The 22,359-nt window shown below is 35.0% G+C and overlaps 3 protein-coding genes across 3 annotated transcripts; 1 reads left to right on the top strand and 2 right to left on the bottom strand.

Moving 5' to 3' along the window:
- LOC18769353 (dual specificity protein phosphatase 12) lies at nt 385-4,110 on the top strand. The gene is made up of 6 exons (XM_007202042.2): nt 385-996; nt 1,164-1,216; nt 1,608-1,672; nt 1,775-1,853; nt 2,649-2,945; nt 3,440-4,110. Exons 1-6 carry the CDS (start codon nt 557-559, stop codon nt 3,592-3,594), a joined length of 1,089 nt encoding a protein of 362 aa, XP_007202104.1. The 5' UTR covers nt 385-556; the 3' UTR covers nt 3,595-4,110.
- On the bottom strand, nt 6,155-15,152 carry LOC18769142 (rhomboid-like protein 20). The gene is made up of 8 exons (XM_020568649.1): nt 14,972-15,152; nt 14,738-14,838; nt 11,971-12,111; nt 9,743-9,809; nt 8,836-8,987; nt 8,620-8,721; nt 7,514-7,636; nt 6,155-6,717 (listed from the first exon to the last, which is right to left on the bottom strand). The coding sequence occupies exons 1-8, from the start codon at nt 14,994-14,996 to the stop codon at nt 6,550-6,552; spliced, it is 879 nt and encodes a 292-aa protein (XP_020424238.1). The 5' UTR covers nt 14,997-15,152; the 3' UTR covers nt 6,155-6,549.
- Nucleotides 18,457-22,100, bottom strand: LOC18769040 (F-box protein At2g26850). Its single transcript, XM_007201995.2, has 5 exons — nt 21,011-22,100; nt 20,803-20,882; nt 20,517-20,689; nt 20,245-20,319; nt 18,457-19,198 (listed from the first exon to the last, which is right to left on the bottom strand). Exons 1-5 carry the CDS (start codon nt 21,683-21,685, stop codon nt 19,011-19,013), a joined length of 1,191 nt encoding a protein of 396 aa, XP_007202057.1. The 5' UTR covers nt 21,686-22,100; the 3' UTR covers nt 18,457-19,010.

Raw genomic sequence — 22,359 nt, 5'->3', positions numbered from 1 at the left:
ACTCAAAATAAAATTTACTTTAAATTTTGGTTCCAACTCATACATAGTGATTTATAATTTTTTTTAACTTATGACCTGCTCATTTTTAGACCAACTCAACCCACTATGATTGAATTAAACGGTTTAGTTTGATTGACCCGAAATTGTACCCATTCCTAATTTAGGGTGAGGCTAATCAATTTCTGGTTCTTTAAAAGGAATGTCACATGATTTGCACATGCTCACGTTTATAGGATAATTTTTTCAATTTTGAGGAAAAAAAATATTTTTGAAGTATTAAAAAGTATTTTAAAAAATTAAAAAGAAAACAACCCAATACCCATCATTCCCTTCAGTGAAGGGTCTTCACCTATCAGGATAATTTTTTCATTTTTCAGAATATACCTTTGATCTATTCAGGAAAAAATAAAAAATAAAAACCTAAGACTCATCATCCCCTTCCCTCTCTCTATCTCTCTCTCTCACACACTAGCCGACCTAAATCAAGGGGGAGAACAAGGATTTCTTGCTTTGATAATCTTGGGTTTAGCAAAAAATCAAATCTTTTTCAGTGGTCATGCCGTATCTTGTTCGTGAGAATCTATTCATCGGCAACATCGGCGATGCAGCAGAGGTTCTCCAAAATGGCAGCACAGAGATCACACACATTCTCTCAGTTCTGAGTTCTGCATCAATCTCGTTTTTCTCCGAATGGAAGAAGGGTCTTACAATTCCCACTAAGGAAATCAAGAAGGTGTATACTGGCGGGTCTGTTGGTGGGTCGGCTTCTGTGGACGATTCTGGTGATGGGTCGAAAAGTTGTTTGCTCTCGGATAAGCTTTTGTACTTGTTGGAATATGCAGGCAAGGATTTGAAGCTGGTGAGGATGGGGGTTCCGCTGAGAGATATGGAGAATGAGAATTTATTGGATTATTTGGATGTCTGTTTGGATTTTATTGACAAGAGTAGAAAAGAGGGGTCTGTTTTGGTGCATTGCTTTGCTGGTGTTTCCAGAAGGTACATATTGTTCTCTCAGTTTTATAATTTTCAGTTTTTAGAATAACAAGAGTCTACTAATAATGTCGAAAGTATACGGAGCTTACATTCTGAAAGCTTTTCCAGTTTTCTGAATTGTCAAGTTTAAAGGGTTTACACCCTTGTTTGTTTGCATGTGTTTGTTGCAGTGCAGCTATCATTACAGCATATCTGATGAGAACAGAACATTTATCACAAGAAGGTGTGAAAAATCATTGCTTGTTTTAAGTATCGCGAGTGTTCGTATATAAATTCACGTTGCTGCTTTTCTTTCTTCTTCAGTTTAGACAAAAATTATTTTCACAAGCTTGTATGACTTTAAAAATGGGAGATGATTTTGACACTCCAAATGTCAGCTCCCACACTCCTCTACTCTCTCACACAAAAGGAGTGCATCAGCTTTTTTTAGGCTGATTTTGGAACCCTCATGTAGTCCTCTTGTGTGAGAGAGTAGAGGAATGTGGGAGATGTTGGAGTGCCAAAATCATCACCATTCAAAATATATGAGCAATTGAATTGAAAAAAAAAAAAAATATTGGGTTACAAATGCTTAACTGCTTTAGTCTTTTTCTTCCTCTTATGCAATCCTCCAGATGCACTAGGATCCCTGAGGCAAAGCTGTGAGTTTGTTTGCCCCAATGATGGTTTTCTAGATCAGGTGATGCAATGCGCTCTTATATCACATCTTGTACAAGATAACATTAATTTCTGCTAATCCAGCCCATAGTGAATTTTACTCTTTACTTTTATGGTGTTGCAGCTCAAAATGTACGAGGAAATGGGCTTCAAGGTTGATCATGCCAGCCCCATATATAAGTCTTTTCACCTGAAAGTATTGGGTACAAGTTTATTTTTTCTTCTACATCTTCCCCTCCCTCTAAATTTAGGGTTATTGATTGTACATCTTGAATTCATGCTTTCATATTTTAGTTTTCCAAGTTTTGGTAATAGAATACTGTATGAAAAGTTCATTGATAGGAAGGCATTAAGGAGCATTGTCTTACCAAATTGGTTGTATATCATCGAACTAGAATGTTTTTTTGACAAGTGTGAGGGTTGGAATTCTTTCGGATTGAGCATGGAGACACTGCTGGGTTATGAGAAATCCCTAAGAGAAGCTTCCAAGGTTCTAGATTGAACTCAAAAATGCCAAAGGTTTAGAACTCCAGAAACAAGATTGTCTCAATTTAGTTCACTCTATTTATTAATGTTAGAATCTCCAGAAAACCCTAATTGAGTTGAATTGTAGACCTTAAAATAAAAATAATCTCACCTGTCAAATTAGCTTCGGGAAACTAACACAAAAAACTGCTACAATGGTGCTACTGTATCCATGAACCATACCTCTGAATCTTTTAATTTTTAAATTGTGTGCCGTTCTCCTCTACCGTACATAACATTTTAGGAGAAGAGAAAAAGAAATGCTTACCAGAACAGCAGTGACAATTGTGGAAGGTGTAGCAATTGCATGGCAATGTTCTTGATGTATATTACTATGTGAAAAGTTATTTGGCTCAGCATAGTAGACATTATAATATATGCCTACGCATTTCACTGGAGGTTTCAAATTGAGTGGCAAATGTGAATTTCTGTTTTCGCTGCTATAATAGATATATTTTATCCCATTCTTTCAGGAGAATCTTATCATCGTGGTGATAAAATAGACAGTTCCAAATTTGGGGCAGATCCTGGGTTGCCTATTGAAGTTGCCTCTGGGGTAGAATCAGCTCAAAATGGAGGAAAAACTGGTACAACAGCTTTCCGCTGCAAGAAATGCCGAAGAGTTGTTGCATTGCAGGACAATGTTGTGGATCACATTCCAGGGGAGGGTGAAAAATCGTTTGAGTGGCGAAAGCGAAAAAGTAGCAACTTGTCTGAGGATTCTGAATGTTCATCCATTTTTGTTGAGCCTCTAAGGTGGATGACAGCAGGTAACTGCCATATTTATAACTGTATGGCTTACCTTTTCCATAGCAGTAATAGCTAATCATGCTGAAGACCTCTCTTGTCAAAAGGGATTCCTTGAGTTGTTTCATTTTATTGTTATATAATAAACGCTAGCAGTTGTTTAACTGGGATATTATGTGATCAAATAGTCACTTGAGATTACATGTCAACTGCAAATTGATTTTTCTTACTGACCAATTTTTCCAGTATGTGGTATTATGAATAATGAAAAAAGTTTCGAATATGGATTTTGACACTCAGACAGGATCCACATCTTTTTCACATTCCTATTTCTGAACCTATATGGCATTTCTTGATGTTTTCCTTTTCTTTATTTTTCTTAAGCTTATTTTGGTTTCCTTATACCTTAACTTAAACGAAGTAGAAGTTATTTCTTTTGAAGGCATCTTTTGTTCAATGTGATTTGGCTTAGAAACACGCAATAATTTAATCCTTCATATGTTCTCTCATTTCACAGTTGAAGAAGGAGCACTGGAGGGCAAGTTGTCATGTGCACATTGTGAAGCTCGATTGGGTTACTTCAATTGGTCAGGCATCCAATGCAGTTGCGGGAGTTGGATCACCCCCGCCTTCCAGCTTCATAGAAGCCGTGTGGACGTCAGCACTGTCTAATATTTGTCAAGGCAAAACCTGGGTTGAGGATAAAGGGTCCAAAACCCCTCTAAACGATCATTTCAAAGTCTCAGAATACTATTTAAGGTATAAAGTCTCCAAGACAATCAGCAACCATAGACGAAAAGGATGCTAAGTTTATGGAGTTTTTCGTACTGTCTACCCAGATCAAAATTGAGCAACCACAGTTATAGAGAAAATGCTGCCTTGATCTGTGATATATGATATTTCGGGGACCTGGGTTTTGTTTTTTCTCCTTCCAATGCGAACTTAGTTTAGGTGACTGAAAATGTTGTGTTGGAGGTATTTTGGCATGAATTGTTATGATTATAAACTGAGTTACTATGGAGATCGCATATACTGTATAAGGTCCTGTTACAATTATCCGGTTGCATAACAACAGGATAAGTTGTTATAGAAGTCGAGTTTTAACCATATAATATGAACAAAATCCCTAGATTGGGGAAGTAATTACTCTTTCATATGTTATATATGAATTGTATCCTTTACATCGTTTCTAGTGGTTTTTTTTTTTTTTTTTTTGGGGAAATGATAGTTTACCAGGTTTACAAAGGTATGCACATCTAAGAATCTAAGGGGTCGTTTGGTATACAGGCTTGGCTTGGACTGGTTTGGACTAAATTTAGTACCATGTTTATTTCATTTAATTCTAGTCTTAGATGGGATTGCTAATACTGGGCCCATCAAAAACACCTCCTTAGGAGAGGACTACTAATCCCATGTAGAAAGGGAGGATTAGCTAGTCCTATATTTACCAATGTATGAGATGCATATATTATATTGTAATACTAATAACATATATTACTATTATTATTATTATTACATACACATATACTATAATGTACATATATACATGTATATACACATATACAAGTATATATATATATATATATATATATATACATAATATATATAAATACATATAGATATATACACATATATTATTATTATAATATACTCATATACACATACATATTAATATTATAATAATAGCTACATGTATACATGTATATATGTAATATATATTATATTATATATTAATGTACATATACACGTATATACATGTATATATATAAACACATATATACATATATAATATATAAATACATATAGATATATACACGTATATTATTATTATAATATACCCATATACACATGCATATTAATATTATAATAATAGCATACATGTATATATGTAATATATATATTATTATAATACATATAGATAAGTATATATACATATATGTGTATATATTATACCCATGTATGTATTATAATATACATATACACACGTATATAGACATATACATTATATATTTATACTATATGTATATATATTATAATATACATATATACACATATATACATGTATATTATTATTATAACATACCCATATATATTATCTATTATAATATACATATGTATATATATATGTATTATACCCATGTATATATTATAATATATAAATACACCTATATACACATATATTATATACATGTATATATGTATATATATGTATATTATAATATATAATATATATACATATATTATACATATATTATATATACATATTTATTTTATAATATATATAATATATATGTATATATACATACATATATAATATACATATATACACGTATATACATGTATATTATTATTATTATTATTATTATTATTATTATTATTATTATAACATACCCATATATATTATATATTATAATATACATACATATATATAAATATATGTATATGTATTATACCCATGTATATTATAATATACATATATACACCTATACAGAGAGCTTCCATTGAGGGATCCCTCAAATTAGCTTATTTGAGGGATACCATTGTAGGGCCCACTCTGTATTGTATTTCACTAATCCAAACCGTCCCTTTTATAGATACTCATTCAAAGATCATCTCTACAAAAAATCACTTGAATCCGATATCATTTGACCACTCAATTAAATTATTGAAATTTTAGTACTTTCTTGAAGCACCATGTTCATTGATTTTGTAGGACACAATTGGATATCGAAACAGTTTCCAATTTGTCTAATTTTTTTCAAGGATGATCTATGAATATAGACTTAAAAAATAGATGGTTTCGATCGTTGAAAAAAAATTCGTAGGGGACCCTAAAGGGTGTCCCTCAAATAATTTTATTTGAGGGATCCCTCAATAGAAGGGGACTGTACACCTATATACACTTATATATATGTATGTACGTTTATATTATTTAAAATATATAATATTATTATAATATACTTATATACATGTATATACATATATATTATGTATATTATAAAATACATATATACATATATATAGATATTTTTGAAAAAATAAAAAAATTATAATCCTAGTCCAAGCATACACCAAACGCAGGATAAGTGTTATCCAACTTAGACCAAGCCAAGCCAAGCCAAGCCAGTCCCTAAGCATAGTCCATGCCAAGACAGTCCTGTGTACCAAACGAGCCCTAAGAGAATTCGGTTAACCAAGTGATGGCAAAAGAAAGTGGAACGTAAAGCAAGAATGACAGGCCTAGTCAAAAGGGGACTCCCATATATTTAACAGTCCGAATGCAATATACTGCAGCTGTACATCTCGGGTTTTCTTTCAAAGAGAATATGGACGCTTCCAAATTCCAATATGATGCAGACAATTCTACAGCCTCCTACTTTTGCATAAATCGAGTATAAATACATATCCCGAATGCCATAGCTACAAGGAAACTAAAGAGAGAAGGAAATAAAATAGTAATCCTTGACTAAGATACTGCAAATGCCTTAATGGATTTCTGAGAGCACATCATCATCTCCAGCCCTCTGAATGTGCAAATTTGTATTGCCACCCTTAGATATGGATGGATCTTCCATCCCTGAATTCAAAAATATTCAGGTTCGTCTTCACAGAACTATAGTTTTGGAATCAGTGAGCCTGCGCTTCAAGAAGGATGTTTGTAGCTACGTTGACATCATTTCTAGCCTGCACCAGTGCCTGTCTGGCAGAATTCCTATCAAAGCCCATAGAAACCAGAGTCGCAATGGAGGCCTCCGTTGGCTCTGTGGCAGAAGCCAAGGCAGAGGGATAATTTCTCTGAAACCAAACAGCGAAATTGATGATGTGGATGGAAATTTCAGATCAGACCAGTACATAATATGACAGTGCAAGTCCAAAGCCTATGCGACAGAATTTATACACACTCCTATATATCAAGCGAAAGAATTTTACAAAAGTTGTTTTTCCCCCCTTCTTTTTTTTATGTGACTTTTTTCTAATTACTTTAGGCTCTTAACTTTATTTCTTTTCTGCCATTCATTCCATGACGTCCTCAATAATCATACCAGTACCTACCTATTTATTTATTTCTTATTTTCCTGGATCAAGTTACTCTTTTGAACTTGCATATTACTCTCTTCATTGTACATAACCGGAACCATCGCAAATGAGACCCATCATCTCTTTGGTTAGTGCCACACCCACCTGGGCAAATTGTTTCATCCCTAATTCTTACTACCACCAATCCATCTTAAACATATATGTCCCAACTACACTCATTTTGCCTGCATGTTTTTGCTGGCCAACATTCCATATAGGGTCCACAAATTTTTCCCTAACTTGATAAATGTTATATACACACCTCTGTGCACACAAATCTGTATTTTAACTAAACTTGCATTCAATATGCTAAGTCTTAGTCCTGCATTGTCTAGACCCTTTAACAACCATGTTCTTCCCATAAAGTTAATATTTTGTTCAGAAAGCTTCCGTCATTCACAGATAATAGAGATTACTCAGTCAGGTGTCCATCTAACTTATATCTACAATTCAGAAAAATTATATTTAGTCAATCGCAGATCCAAAGCATTGAGGGAAAATAAAGAATTCTTACCTCTACTTGCCGAGCTGTGAATGGTGTTGCACTTCCCACAATATTTCTAGTTGGCGCTGCTGGCGGACTCCCCGTTGATGGCCAAGAAATCCGTGAAAAGAAAGAAGCAATGACTTCTGGGAACTGTAATATGAGAAGAGACATCACAGCCATGAATTACAATAATTAAAAATCTCAATTGCAAAATCTGCAACTAAATTGATTCATATATGCTTAAGTAAACAGTTTTGTAAATGTGAGAAATTAAGAGGGGGGAAAAGTATATTCAGCAGGCAGTCTTAATTACAGTACTTTTCCCTACTAAAATTAACTCAGCAGAATACACGACCGAACCATATTGCACTTTTTTTTCCACTAAAAGTAACTTAGTAGAATGCATGACTCAATCAAATTCCATAAGTACACGTATCCATGCAGACAGAGACACACACATGAAACGAGCACAAGCACATACGCAGAAAAATGCCTTCTTCCTTAAAAGAGTGGAAAGTCTAAAAAGATGGTTTTAACTTAGTTACATTGTATACAATGCACTACTAAGAATTGAAGCGAAAGTGATTCTGACTGAAACTGCTGTGTGATCTGTAACTGATATTAAAGTCCAAAATAAAGTATGTCCAGTTACTGAAAAAGCCACCATATTTCAGAGTGAGAAAGCGAAACTTTAATAGCGGCATTGGTAATATGGTTTATCAAACCCCCTTTGTTCAGGAAAAGAATTTATCTCAAATGACAGTTAAGTTAGGGACAGGACAGAGCACATAAATGAATGTGGACATGGAGTGGCCCAGAATGTGAAAGCGCTGAAGAGCTCATAATTGAACACATTAAGAAAATTAGATGGAGACTTCTGTTTTTAGGTTTTTGTTATCCCTCTGGCGATTACCCCATCCCTTAGCCTCTTGGCAGATTTCCTTTTATATGGCCAACGCATAATCTTCTGTTATCTAAGAGGGTTCAGAGCGGTGAGGAAAACATTATTTACTGTTTGAACAGAATGTCAAGCTATTGGCTGCATCAAATACAATGCAGAAAAAAACAAATGCCTGGTTTCTTGTTTTGATTGGATTTTTAAGTGAACCTCAAACATCAGATTGAAAAATAACCTTTGCTTTGCGGATATGGAAGACATTTAGATGATATAAGGAACCACAAAGGATGCCAAATACCCCTGGTAAGATTGATCTTTTCCAGGATGATAAAAGAAGCTGCAAGAGAGAAACCAAAATTAAATTAAATGTAGAGGGGGAAGGAAAGAATAGCTATGTACTTGTCATGCAACATAGATGGTTAGATGGTATACTTTATCGCACACTTTTTACCTGTAGACCAGCTAGATATATGAAAGACTTATCCGAGAAGCGCACACCAAATACACGAAAGCGTGTTGAAACTGGAATGTCAAAGAAAAAGGGTACAAAAGATGCAAAAATAAGACCATAAGGTCCTGACGTCACCAGGTTTACTGCAGGATCTGCAAAAGACAAGTGATTTGACTCCAACTTTATCAGTGAAACACACATATTAAAAAACAGAAAAAAGAAAGAAACACCGAAACAGTCTGCAATATAATGCTTGAACTGTACATAGTTTTCTGTAAATTCCCTACAAAAATGAAACTTGGCAGAAAGACCAGTTCAGCTAAGCAACCACCAGTAGGAGCACTGATGCTGCCACAGCTCACATCAAGACGCCATGATATTCAGAGTTGCAGTAACTATTGCATTAGAAAGGAAGACATCTATCTATTCATCATATCATGCTGTAAAATATAGAAGATTACTTTTTTCCTAATTGGCATTCAACAACTTCATAAGGAGGTAAGGTTTGGCAAAGCAACAAACTGGCCACAGTGCAACTCCAGAAGACCTTTCTCCAAGGCCAAATTAGAGGACGGGTTTCCATTAGAGAGGATTACAGATTCCACAAACCTCAACAAACATCAGAAAAAGTGATGGGCAAGAAAAGGGTGAACTAGTCAAATATATGCAAGAGGTCTCATAATAGAACTTGACAGAATCATATCTTCGCTAATGATTAAGTTCTAAGAGGCTTGAGATTTTCCAGAAGATCAACGTAATATCCAGTACAAAATAGGTCAGTGCATGCAAGAAAACAAGGTATAAGCGGCATAGAGATAGGGAAAAGAAAAACCAAAAGGCAAGACAATAATGAAACATAAATTTACAACTAAGAAGAGTAAAAAAGAACTGAAGGAACAATCCGCACCTTTAAGATATGCTAGAGCAAGGATCTCAAAGAGTAATGATACGGTCACAGAGAACAAAATAAACACCTGCACATATAAGAGGGGGAAGAAAAACAAATCACCTATTACATTCTTTTTCGTATTTTATATTGTTGAACGACAGAAGTAAGACAACATCAGTACTAAACGAACAAGTCATATACATATATATACAGTTCCCTTCTATTGAGGGATCCCCCAAATAATTTTTTCAACAATCTAAACCATCTATTTTGTCTACATTCAGAGATAATCCTTGCAAAAAATTAGACAAATCGGAAACCGTTTCGTCATCCAATTGTGTCCTACAAAATCAAATAACACAGTGCTTCAAGAAAGTACTAAAATTTCAATAACTCAATTGAGTGGTCAAATGATATCGGATTCAAGTGATTTTTTGTAGAGATGATCTTTGAATGATTAGCTAAAAAACAGATAGTTTGGATTAGTGAAATACAATGCAGAGTGGGCCCTACAAGGGTGTCTCTCAAATAAGCTTATTTGAGGGATCCTTCAATGGAAGCTCTCTGCATATATATAGGTTGGGGGTGGGGGCTAGGTGGGTGGAAGAGCAAACCCCCTTGCAATTTGAAAACAGCCTACTAATTTATCATGTTTATCTACTTTGGTCCCCCACGCAACACTAAGTAATCCAGGCCAACACCCATAACTGACCAACAATGGTAAATGATATTTCTTAGAGGTACTAAATACAACTCCATGAATGAGCAAAAGGAATATCATTATCTTTTTGTTAGCACAATCATCACCACTTAGGGTATGAAAGAAAATTTTGACACTAGGACATTGTCCCTTTTAACGATTATAGTTCTGTTACATCAGATGTGAGCCACAGATGATGAGAACAGCATCTAGTAGAGTTAGTTTAAGTGGCTAAAGATACAATGTGAAACTTTTTTTTTTTTTTTTTTTCCTTTTTGGCTATGCATGTATGCAAGAAGAATATAACAATAATAATAAAATTGAGGAAAACTATTGGAAAGGTGAAAATTTTAGTGGGCCAGAAAGCAATATTGTAGGATATGAAAACATCCAACGTTATCATACCAGAAATCCCACTACCTGAAATTTAGTTATTGTAAGTTACTTAGTAGCAATTAAAGTAATTGGATTTCGTAATTCTAAACTTTTAAGATTATACAAGCATTTTGACAACCATAGCAAACCTTACTCAGAAACCTAAGTAAAGCAATTTATTCCACAAAAACTTAATTGGTAGTCTCTGTGCTGGAGCAGTAAGCACAGAGATAGCACACCAGAGGTGGAGATACTACATGGATATTGGTACTTGCCGTTGTAGCATGGCTTATGTGGAAGTGGAGATTATAGCAGTTCGCTGAAGAATGTGGCTGTGTTGCAACAAAATTATTGTTGGAGGTTTTCTGCATTTTTGTGATGGTGTACAGATGGCAACTAGGAGCAAGGGGGAAGTAATAATGGCAGTAAGGTGGAAAGGAGAAGTATAGTGGTTCTGGTATGAGCACTAGTGACAACAGCCCCCCAGACAAAATGTTACATATTACAATGATAGGCAGAATTAAGAATAACTGAAGCAGTGTTCTCATTAATTTTGAATGATGATCTCGATAGTTTTAGTGGAATCCAAGAGGTGAAAAAGTAGTGCAGCCAGTGTAATAGAGGCCATATCCCTGTTGCAGTGAAATATAAACTGTCAAGTCACAAACTCAATTTTTGGAAACTTCCTTTCCTTCATTGTTTAATAGCCAGATTACAGTGAAGGTTATGCACTAGGCACTGTTGGGCAGTGATGCTGATAATGGTCAAGTTGATAGTGCACTTGGGTGTTCTGTTTCTTAAATGCTTTCTTTATTTTGTTGGAAATTATAAAAAAAATTGTTCAAAATGCCTCTTTCAAACAAGAACAGTATTTTATTAACAAGCATCCAGACAGGCTTTATATCTTTTTATTTATTATGTAATCCAAATAAGAGCAAACTGGTCCCCTTCAGAAAATTCCAAGCATACCCTTCATATCTTTTATAACTCATCAATACTGATGAAATTCTTTAAGATTTTCAATAACATGACAAGACTCACAAGACAGTAAGTATGTCACCGGCTTAGTCCTATCTTTAGGTACAAGATATTTGTGATATAACATCTGAACCAGGTATTCCAAATAAACATCAAAGGAGAAGTCATGAAGAGTTTAAGCTTGGTTACTCACCGAGTACTTATTGGAACCTATCTGTCTCTCAAAGACCCTGAAGTAATATAGCAGATACAGCCCAAACATCAGTTCTGGTGTAGATGAAAAGGCAAAAATTGACACAATTAACTTCCAAAGGCGAAACTTCCCAAATATATCCTGTCAAAAAGACAAAAAGGTATTGGGTAAGAATTCATATAAGAGTTTCACTAATTAAAAAAGAAAGACATAATACAAATATAGGGAACTTTCTATCTGCAAGACATCACAGATATCAGATGCCACTGAGCACATAGACTATGCAATGAATCAGTTTGACCAAAGAGCATTGTGCATACTTGTCACGCAACTGCCATTTATATCCTATAAATATAACTGTGTTTCAACTGTGCAACACATATGCAAGACACCGCTGAACACCATGGATCATCTGATCATGCAGTCAACACAGTCAACAATTTTGTGAACATATATATAGCATAGTTTCGTTACTGCAGCATATGAGGAGTGTTCCAATGCCCAATCAAATAATTTGTGCTTTCTTCTGTTTGGGGATTAAGTAAAGGTTGGTTTGGGGTTTAAGGCGCCCTAGAGTTTCTTCTACACCTTAATGTCATCAAATAAGTCAGGAAAAACTGCAAAAATGGCAGTGCTCCCATACTTCTTCCAAAAACCTCCACTCCACATAATCGTAAGCCTTTTCAAAATCAATCTTGAACACCAACCCTTCCTCCCATTTCTGCCACACCTCCTCTACGACCTCATTTGCCACGAGTACTGCATTAAAAATTTGTCTTTCTTTCTGAAAAAGCTCCATGAGAATGAGAGATCATGCTTCCCATAACCTCCCTTAAGCATGCTGCCAGAACTTTTGCCACCACCTTACATAAACGTTTCATTAGGCTTATAGGCCTAAAGTCCCTTATTTTCAAGGAATCTGTTTTTTTTTCTGGAACTAGACACATACAAGTTTCATTAGTCACTGCGTTAATGAGCCCATTCTTGGAAAATTCCTCCATCACCTTCAAGATCTCACTTTTCAGCAAATCCCAGCTTTCTGAAACAACAAAAATGAATGACTTATCCTTGCCACTATAAAATAATGTTTTTCTGAATCTTCATGCTAGAGTACATCAGCTTCAGGAATTTTACAACTTCCTGTTCTATTTCCTCTTTATTACCTACTACTCCAGTCTTCTGCTTCCAATCTTTCTATAAAATTTATCTTCCTTCTTCCACGAGCTATCTTGTGAAAAAATTTAGTGTTTCCATCCTCATTTCTAGCTCATTTGACATTTCCTCTGTACCTCCATTTCACTTCTTCTTTGAAGGCCAACACTTCCACTTGAAATAGTAAAATATTCAAGATCAAATATAACCTCCATTCAAGCTAAACGTAAGAAGAAAAAACAAATTAACTCATGTGGCGAACCCCAGTTAAATCGATTAGGGCTTACTTCATTGCCGGTCTGGAAACCTTTGCCTACCTCTATGAGATAAATACCCAACAATATCTCTCACAAGATTCATAGTCGACTATATTAATCACATTTCATATTTTGATTGGGGAATTTCACTAAAGAAGTAACCATACTGAAGAAATTGAACCATAAATAGGTTCTTAGGAGGGTATTCGTTGGACCAAGATTAATAAAACAAAGAATCATTTGATACTCGTTGGACCAGTTCCAAAAAAAATTATCATCTTGATAGACATAAGTTTAATTCCAAAATCAAAACCAAACACTGGTAGGTTTCTTTGGGTTATATACTTTTAGTTTGGTTACTATACAACTGAACTTTAGGCTGGTCGAGGTGAAATAAAATCCAACGAGTAACAGCCCTAATCAACCTAGGTTCCTCTAACATACAAGAAGACCTGCATGATAGGAGAGTTCAGGTGCAGTAATCATTGGAGATCTCCATGAGCTCTCGGATCCTTGAAATGTAACATTTTCAATCTCCAGGTGGAAGAGTTCAACCAAAACTAAAGTTGTCTACACAATCCCAATTCAAGTCATCACCAAACATCTAGACAAATCTGGTTTTGTGATACTTCGAAAGTATATTCAACGGAGATAGTGAAGTAACGTAGGATCACAAAAGAATTCAAGCCAAGTATTCAAACCCTACTTGAAAGAAATCCAGAAATAGCAGGGCAAAGTAGTTCTAGGTTTTCGACCTCATATTGAGTTTTCCAAACAGTAGAGTGAATAACCAAAATCCAAGTGTAATTGACAAGTGACAAGGAATGGCTAACAGTGATTAGAAAAATAATGGTGCCACCCAATAGAAAAACTCAAACTAAAAATAAAGTACATAGCAATTAACAAAACGGTGAAATCACATGCAATCAATTCCATTTTAAGGTACCTCTACAGATGAGTAAAATCTATTTCCGATTCCCCCTTCCCCTTCAAGGGAAAAAAAACTGGGGCTTAACTACGCATTATGAGCCAAAAATTCCATGATGTTGACCATCAGGTATTTCAACCCAAAAATAAAAATAAAAATAAAAAAGAACATTAACGCCCTTAGCATTTGAAAAATACAATAAAGCAACAGTTCATCGTGATGCTGATGAAAAAGCAAGAATGATCCATAAAAGCAGACTAAGATTCAACAGAACATTTAACAGCACAATCAATAACAGAACTAAAAAAGTAAATTTGGGACAAAGCCCACTCGCAATCATCTTAAAACACAGTAATTCGTCAATATTTAACATTAAAAATAAACAAATTCATGGAAAATTAGAATTAACTAAAAATTTAAGAGAAAGCACCAGATACGACAATCCAAGCTTGCTAGAACGGCCCTGGAACCCAAAGAAGACGGTGAAGAGAGCGCTAGCAATGACGAAGGCTCTGGTAACAGGAGCATTGTCTGTGATAAAAGAAACGACAAAGCATTTGGGTCATGCAATACAAAGAGAATCGAGAGAAAAACACAGAGAGAAGGGCATGAAACGAAATAAAGATGAAGGTTGAGGGTAATTCGGGGAGGAGACTCTACGTACGGAAACCAGAGGGGCCGCCGTTCATCTTCTCAGTGAAGCAGGAAGAAGCAACAACGACCTTCGCAGTTGACAATCTCTTCTTCTTCTTGTAATCTCTCAGGCGTTTGGTTTTAGTTTTGATTTTGTCTTGCTTTCCAAACTCTCTTTCTTCTTTCCTTTTTCCTCCTGTTTTCTATTTCCTTTTTGTTCTTAAATTTTGCTTGACAAAAATTGAATAACTATCTTTTTAATGAAATATTCATAGGAGTTTTATCTGGAATTTTCTGGATTAATCATAAATTGTTATTTTTACACCTAAGTTCGAATCTTATTTTTTATAAATTATAATAAATTAATGATAGTTTAAATTATTGCATTGTATAAACAATAAAATGAAAAATTTTGGTAACCAAATTTTTATTGCACTTTGTAATCAAATATTTTTTTCTTTTGGATTAGAAACATTTTACTATTTATTATAAATAATTAACTTCGTTGACCAACAAAGTAAACGAGATTCATAGTTTTTTTTATATATACAAGTGATAGTAAGGGAGGGGAAATTAAACCTAGGACCTCTGAGTGCATAAGTAAATACTCTTAACTACTTGAGTTACAAGCCTATTGCAATTATATTCAGAGTTAAGATCTTAACAATTGTTAATATATTTTTTTTTTTTGGTCTGATAACAAGTTAACATATGTCACATTTTCTTGATAAGGATTAGAGATAGGTAGGAGGTGAATTGTTGGGAGAATACCTTTTATATTGTTGAGGGGAGGGAAACTCATTATGAATTGTGTGTTGTTCATCACTTTCTTCGTTATTTGTAATGGCAGTCATAAAGGTGCCCATAATTATACCTACAGTGATTATGAAGTTTTATGGCATGTTGAGTTTTAGGATGGTTTGATATGCTAGAAAATGAAAAGAAAAAAGAAAGAGTAAGTTGTTATTCATTTTTGTTATAATTGGGATAATAATTTTGAAAAATTATGAAAGGAAAAAGAATTGGGCTTAGGCCTGTATTTGCCGAACCAAACCATCTTAAAATGGAATTAGGCTTAGAGAAGGATCAAATTGCATTATAATTTTAACTGAATAAGTTCTCTAATATTCTACTTAGTTTGGTATCAAAGACATGTTGCTAGGTCTCATGGCTTGTGGAAGCCCTCAGAATTAATCATAATAGTCTTCACGTAGAAAAATCCTAGTCGGTTTCTTTGTGTGAGTCCTAAAGAAAAACTCCAAAGAGGGGGAAGGAGGAAGCAACACCTATGGATGAATGACAATGAATATTTTTCTACATTATATTATAATTATGGGAGTGATTTTCCTCCCTAGAGAATATTCGTCACAAGATTGTTTCTTCCTCTCTATTTCTTTTTCTCCCTGTAAAACAACACGGAGTGAAAAGACCACACCTGATGGGTGACAGTGGCTAACAAAGTGTATGAGAATTTCTCTCGAGGAGAACCGGGTGACTAGAGCTGTGTGTGGTAGCCAGAGCCTTGTGTGTGTGTGAGAGAGAGAGTGTGTGTGTGGTGACTAGGGTTTGTGAAAGGGGATCTCTACTGAGTTTCAGATGTAACTCAAACCTTGTGCGTAGCCATGTATTTATAGGAGCCTTGGAGGCTAAAGTTTCGGAAGAATAATTTCACACATGGAAATGAATTATTCTCCCCCAATTTGGAGAGACTGAATTAATTAGGGATTTGATTAATCAAATCCCTAATTATGGCAAGGATCCCTAATTTAGTCAAATAATTTTCAAATTGATTGGATTCATTATTTGACTTAGGATATATATATATATAGTCCTGATCTCTTGGACCACCGGAGTCCAAGAGATTGTGGTCACCCACCGTTGGATATTAATCCAATTGTTCAAAAAAGTTTCTTAAAAAGAGTGCAAGAGTGAGTGAACCATTGAATTTACATTCAACGGTGAGTGACCACAAATCTCTTAAACCCTTGTAATCCAAAAAATCGGAACTATATATATATATATATTTGCTTCCACAATAATATATATTTATTATAATAATTCAATGCACGCAAGATTTATACCTCAATACGACAAGGCTTATGTGTGGTGAAATAATCCATAAAATACTTCGCCGTATGCCTTAGCGTGTTAAAACATTAGAATGAGGTTCATCCGAAATCAGTCCCTTCCAAGGAGTAACTCATGATCCTATAGCAAGAAAGGAATTCAATGATATTAGCTTCACCTGCCTAGCTATGTTCCCAGTACCTTCATTATATTGGAAAGAAAGAAAGAAACTATAATGTTCATTCTCTGTAATGTTGTGTTGATCAAGCTGAGGAAATTATAGAGGTTTTAAGTTTTCTGTCATTCTGGAGCAGAAGTATATCATTCCAACTTCATTGCCAGCAAGGGCAGATCCATGTTTGGGCTAAAGTAAATGTCTTTGTTCTTTTTTAAAAAAAATTTATTTTTATATCAATCCATTTACTTAATTTTACAATGTAAATAAGGAAGTACCCCCCATTTGGATTCAAATAAAAATACTAGAAAATCAAAATATGAAAAATCAGTTTAGTGCAAAATACGATTTAGGCTAAAAATGATGGCTCATTAAGTCAATACAATCCCATAAAATCAAATTTTTTTATTTGATGTGTAAGGAATAAAGAGCCTTCAAAAATTATCTTGAGAAAATGATTATTGCGAAAAACCATTTTTCATACTTAGTCAATATTTTTACATAGAACAATTTTTCATGTATGATATGAATGCATGAAGGGACCCAAGGTCAATCTAGGTAAAAAAAGCCTTAGATGTTCAATCCCCAAAGAGTTTTTGGCCTTTCAAAATTGCACATCCGCTAAAAATTCATGGGTCCACCAGTGTCTACAGTCAAATACTTTAATACTTCAATTACAATTTTTTTTTTCTCTCTCTTCTTTGGTTTATTCAGCTTTTGATTTGGCTCAAATAATATTTATGTCTATCTGATTTTGTTTTTTCGAATTTATTGACGTTGCTTTTTTTGGAAATATTGAAATATAGACTCTCCCTAACTAAATCACTCCGCTAACCCAAAGTCCTCGAGCTTCAAATTGTTCTTCGTCTGAGCCTCTGAATTTTGATTTTTCTAGGTTTTCTTTGATTGTTGTAGGTTTCTTTGTTCAAATATCTATCTGAAAATAGTATTTTTTAAATGAATTCTAAAAATAGTTTTTAATCTAAAGGAAATATACCGAATTAGTCAAAAAGTATGTCACTTTCATTAATCTGAAGAAAATATTGCTTTTGATATATATATTTGTTTAAAAATAGGGCTTATAATCGATCCCAACAACAACAACAAAAAATATTCCTGAGTCCGCCGTTGATTGCTGGACAATTAGAAAGTCCTCAGGTCATTCCTATTCCCTTCTTCATTTCTCTAAATAAAGGCATCTCATTTAGAGGGACAAAACGTAATGTGTAAGGAAACAACTTCGACAAGAAAGTTAAAAGTCGAAAATCAAAATAATAAACTCTTCTAGAATATGCATTTCGAATTTATTCAGATATATAATATGCATTTTTAGATTATCCATGTACAAGTTTCTTTCAAATTCTTGGGTCATCCCTTCATTTGTGGGAAGCTCATGAACGCATGAGTATGGTCCAAATGAGAACCAGCAAGCTTTCTACTAACAGAACATATGATATTTCCTTACAGGCATGTTAAACACACAGAAAAACTAGCCATTGAACTATGAGAAACATGTAAAGCAGGGAGTTACATAACATGTATGTGACTGCCTAATAAGAATTAGAGCATCCAACTCAAGACCGACAACAAATATTGGGTGACGAGACACAAATTTTTTTGATGCAAGGCTTCCGTTTTCCGATGTGGGCTTCAACAACCATGCCTGTTAGAGGTTCCTACTTTGGGAACAAAATCATGGAGTATTATTTTCATCCTCTTAGAATGACTTCTATACGACTATAAGCTCATCATTCACAGCAAAAGAGTAACAAAAAGGGGGGAGGGGGCTCAATTATTTACAGTGCAGTCATGAGTAAGAGTGGAAGGCTTATTCCAGGACTTGGGTAGGCCATAGGCGCTTCCACCTTGCAATTTCCTCCTCATTGTAAAGCTTTCGGATTCCTCCATAGAAGCCATCTGCTTCATCGCCTTCTTCTCGATGGTCTTTCCTGTTTATCGTCACTTGTCTCCATCTGGATCCAGGAGTGTACTGACTGAACTCCAGTGTTACTGTATCTGTTGAGGAAGAGTAAATCTTTGTCAGAAATACCAGCAGCAGTACAGAAAAATAGTCTGGGAAAAGCATACTATGAAAACTACTTCCTTCAAATAGAGCAACAAATAAATAGTAGAAACAAAGAATGCATGAAAATTAGTGTTTGCATATGTGCATAATATTAAGTAGTTGGTGTTGTGATGACATGAGAAAATTGAATTCAACAAAGCTTAGCTGTTAGGGAAAATCTTTAGATAGACATGTAAGATTTCAGATTTTGTCACGATTCAGCCTCATGTTCCTCAAACTTGAGAAACACAGAAGTTTCAGCCTCAAGTCATCTATATGTCTAGATTTAGAATTTGATCCACTCTTAAGTAATTCATGGGCATGAACATCCAACCATGCTTCCAAAGCAGGATTGCACTTCAAGGAGCAAAAAGGGAAATCCCTCAATTGTAAGAAACAGAGAAGAAAGTTTCAGCCTCAGGCCATCTATATGTCTAGATTTACAGTTTGATCCAGTCTAAGTTCACCATTTCATGGCACGAACATGCCAGCTTGCTTTTAAAACAGGATTGCTCCTCAAAGTGCACACAGAAAGGGAAAAATAGAAAGAATAAGAGAGGAATGTCAGCCACCAAGGTAGCAGCTAAAATGACATAATGTTACAAATATAGAAATAAAGGTTGTGCATGATCATCACAACAGATGGATGCATCACATCATGAGTCAGCTAAAAAGAGTAATAAATCATTCCATAGTGAAAAGCTATGATTCACATGTACTTTTTCTAACATTTGGAGCAAAAGTGAACCTTAAGTGTCTAAACTGGTGCAGGACATATGGAAAGAAACCCCATGCTGAAAGTGCTTGCATTCCAAACCATTCAGAGGAAAGGTTATCCTAAATACCCTAGATTTATACACGGAGGCATTAATGTGATCACATGCTCTATGCTTAGTTGTTTACTTATTGACATGAGAAAAAAGTCTGCATTTCCCAGTAATGAAACGGAAATATAGAAAAATCATGAGAATTGCAGAAACTGAAATGATTTTCTCACCACTGTAGTGACAACGGCAGCGATTCTCATGCCCATCACACAACTCCAAGTGACCAATGACACCATACCACCAACCTAAAATACATAAAAAAAATCCAAATTATTTTTATATTTGTCTACAAAGTAATGGAAATTTTTGAAAACCAGTATCGGCATACAATGAACATTTAACACATCGTGAACCATTAAACATCCAACACTCGAGTTCCAGTAAAATTCAAACTCTAGTATAAAATTGAGCCAGGATTGAAGGTGGGATTTTGGGAACACACCATAAGGGAATTCTTTGTTTCTTCTCCACTGGATTTCAATATGATCACCGGGTTTCAAGTCATGTAGACAATCAGAGACATGAAGCTTATGTGAGGGAGTATCAACTGGAGCCGCTCTTAGTCTATCCCATGGAATATTATCCTCTGTTGCCCTCCTCCCATAAGGTGAATACCTGCAAAACAGAATCCACTTTGAATTTAAGAGAGGGCCATCCAAAAGTAAACCTTTCCAGAATCTAAGTTCAGTCTTATATCTTAACATCAATTACTCTCCCTGTTACTCTACCTTGCTTGAAATGTGTTTGTCCTTGAATCATAGCTCACTTGTGCATCATAACAAGACAGCATAAAGCCTACATTACCATTCTGCAGGAAAAGAAAATAAGGTTTTCATTGAATTGTTAAATAACAAAAAAAAAAAAAAAAAACAACATCAAATAAAAAAATTGTGCAAACTAAAAATTTGACTACAAAATATCAAATTGCAGCCATACCTCACGGTTATAGACCTGAGCTGGGAACCAGAACTTGCCACTTTCAAGAGAAAGATACAGAGACATGACTGACTCGACCGGTAAACTAGTCCTCACTTTGCAATCAGAACTTGGTAATTTTGGTCTGATCCATGAAAAAGGCCAAATTTTACTCACAAGAGACTCAAAAAGACCTTTTGTCTTGGTTTGATCAGAGATATTTCTGACTCTGCTTCTTGAGGCCACATGTAATTGCCATTCTCTATAGGCAGCAGCCCCAATCAGTCTACCCCATTTCTCCATCATGTGCCTCTCCCATAAACGATCATCTCTGCACCTCTCCCTCAAAGAAGTACAAACTCCTCCCATAGTGCACAACCCAGATGGGGAAAGCCTCTCAAGAATGCATTCCAAGGTCAAGTCAGGCAAATCCAGGAGAGAGAGACTGTCTCTCTCCTCCACATTCTCTACTTTTGAACTAAAAGTCATCATCTTTTTCAATTTGCAGATGATGGGTTGGAACAACTCAATAGCAAGCCTACTTTTCTGGAACCAGGACACAAGAAAACTTGAAAACTCACCCCAAAACCAAAAAGAACTCAATTTTAGCTTACCCTCCCATGCTTGTATTGGCTTGTGAGTGAAGGACTTGGAAATAAGGATGAATGAGACACAAGAAATTAGGAGGTAAAGCATTTGATTGATTGACTGGAGATTAGCATCAAATGAAAATAAGAGAAAGTACCAGTTGCAAGTGAAACAATGGTGAATGCAAGGAAAATATATAATGTGGGAGATGAGACAAGGGGTAAAAATGACCGCTACTATTTTTCTCTTTTTTCATTTGACAAAGACAGATGAGCCAATGAAACTTTTTTCTTTTTTTTTTCTTTTTTATGGGAACCAATGGAAGTTGAGAATGTAGTTATGAGCTATAGGTTGGCCAGAATTAATGGGGAGGCTCATGGAGTGGGCCTTTTAATTATGAGAAGTTAATTTACACACTGCAACTGGTTGCTGTTGGGTAGCTAAAATTCCACTTTAAGATTAAATGAAATGGCATCCAGACACAGTGAAAACCCACCAGCAGGAGGAGAACCAAATTGTACAGACAAGTGAGTGGGGGACAGCTGTCAGTTCACAGATTGAAAGGATTTGAGAGGGAAGTAAGAATATATAATCTTAGCCTTCAATCTTCATGTGGGTTTTGGAGGAGAACCCATCAAAGAGTAAAGCTTGAGAGAGCCACCTGTCATCAATTTTTTTTGAAGTTAGGTGAATTAACACAAGGCCAAATTGTAATAATAACAATGGTAGGTGAATAGGTGGTACTAGATCAGAATTAGGTGAATTAACACAAAGGTTGCCCC

This window comes from Prunus persica, chromosome G7 (assembly GCF_000346465.2).
Source record: "Prunus persica cultivar Lovell chromosome G7, Prunus_persica_NCBIv2, whole genome shotgun sequence".
Taxonomy (NCBI): Eukaryota; Viridiplantae; Streptophyta; class Magnoliopsida; order Rosales; family Rosaceae; genus Prunus; species Prunus persica.
Note: the sequence above shows the minus strand (reverse complement) of the source record. Positions and strands in the feature narration are given on the sequence as shown.

Excerpts from the sequence above, each read along its gene's own strand:
- LOC18769142 (XM_020568649.1), bottom strand. The coding sequence starts at position 14,996 with ATGAACGGCGGCCCCTCTGGTTTCC. Across the intron at positions 8,988-9,742 it reads TGCTCTAGCATATCTTAAAG|ATCCTGCAGTAAACCTGGTG; the intron begins GTGCGGATTGTT and ends TGTCTTTTGCAG. Across the intron at positions 7,637-8,619 it reads TCCATATCCGCAAAGCAAAG|TTCCCAGAAGTCATTGCTTC; the intron begins GTTATTTTTCAA and ends CTCATATTACAG.
- LOC18769040 (XM_007201995.2), bottom strand. The coding sequence starts at position 21,685 with ATGCTTTACCTCCTAATTTCTTGTGTCTCATTCATCCTTATTTCCAAG. Across the intron at positions 20,690-20,802 it reads ACAAACACATTTCAAGCAAG|GTATTCACCTTATGGGAGGA; the intron begins GTAGAGTAACAG and ends TCTGTTTTGCAG. Across the intron at positions 19,199-20,244 it reads CTGCCGTTGTCACTACAGTG|ATACAGTAACACTGGAGTTC; the intron begins GTGAGAAAATCA and ends CTTCCTCAACAG.
- LOC18769353 (XM_007202042.2), top strand. The coding sequence starts at position 557 with ATGCCGTATCTTGTTCGTGAGAATCTATTCATCGGCAACATCGGCGAT. Across the intron at positions 997-1,163 it reads TTTGCTGGTGTTTCCAGAAG|TGCAGCTATCATTACAGCAT; the intron begins GTACATATTGTT and ends TGTTTGTTGCAG. Across the intron at positions 1,854-2,648 it reads TTTTCACCTGAAAGTATTGG|GAGAATCTTATCATCGTGGT; the intron begins GTACAAGTTTAT and ends CCATTCTTTCAG.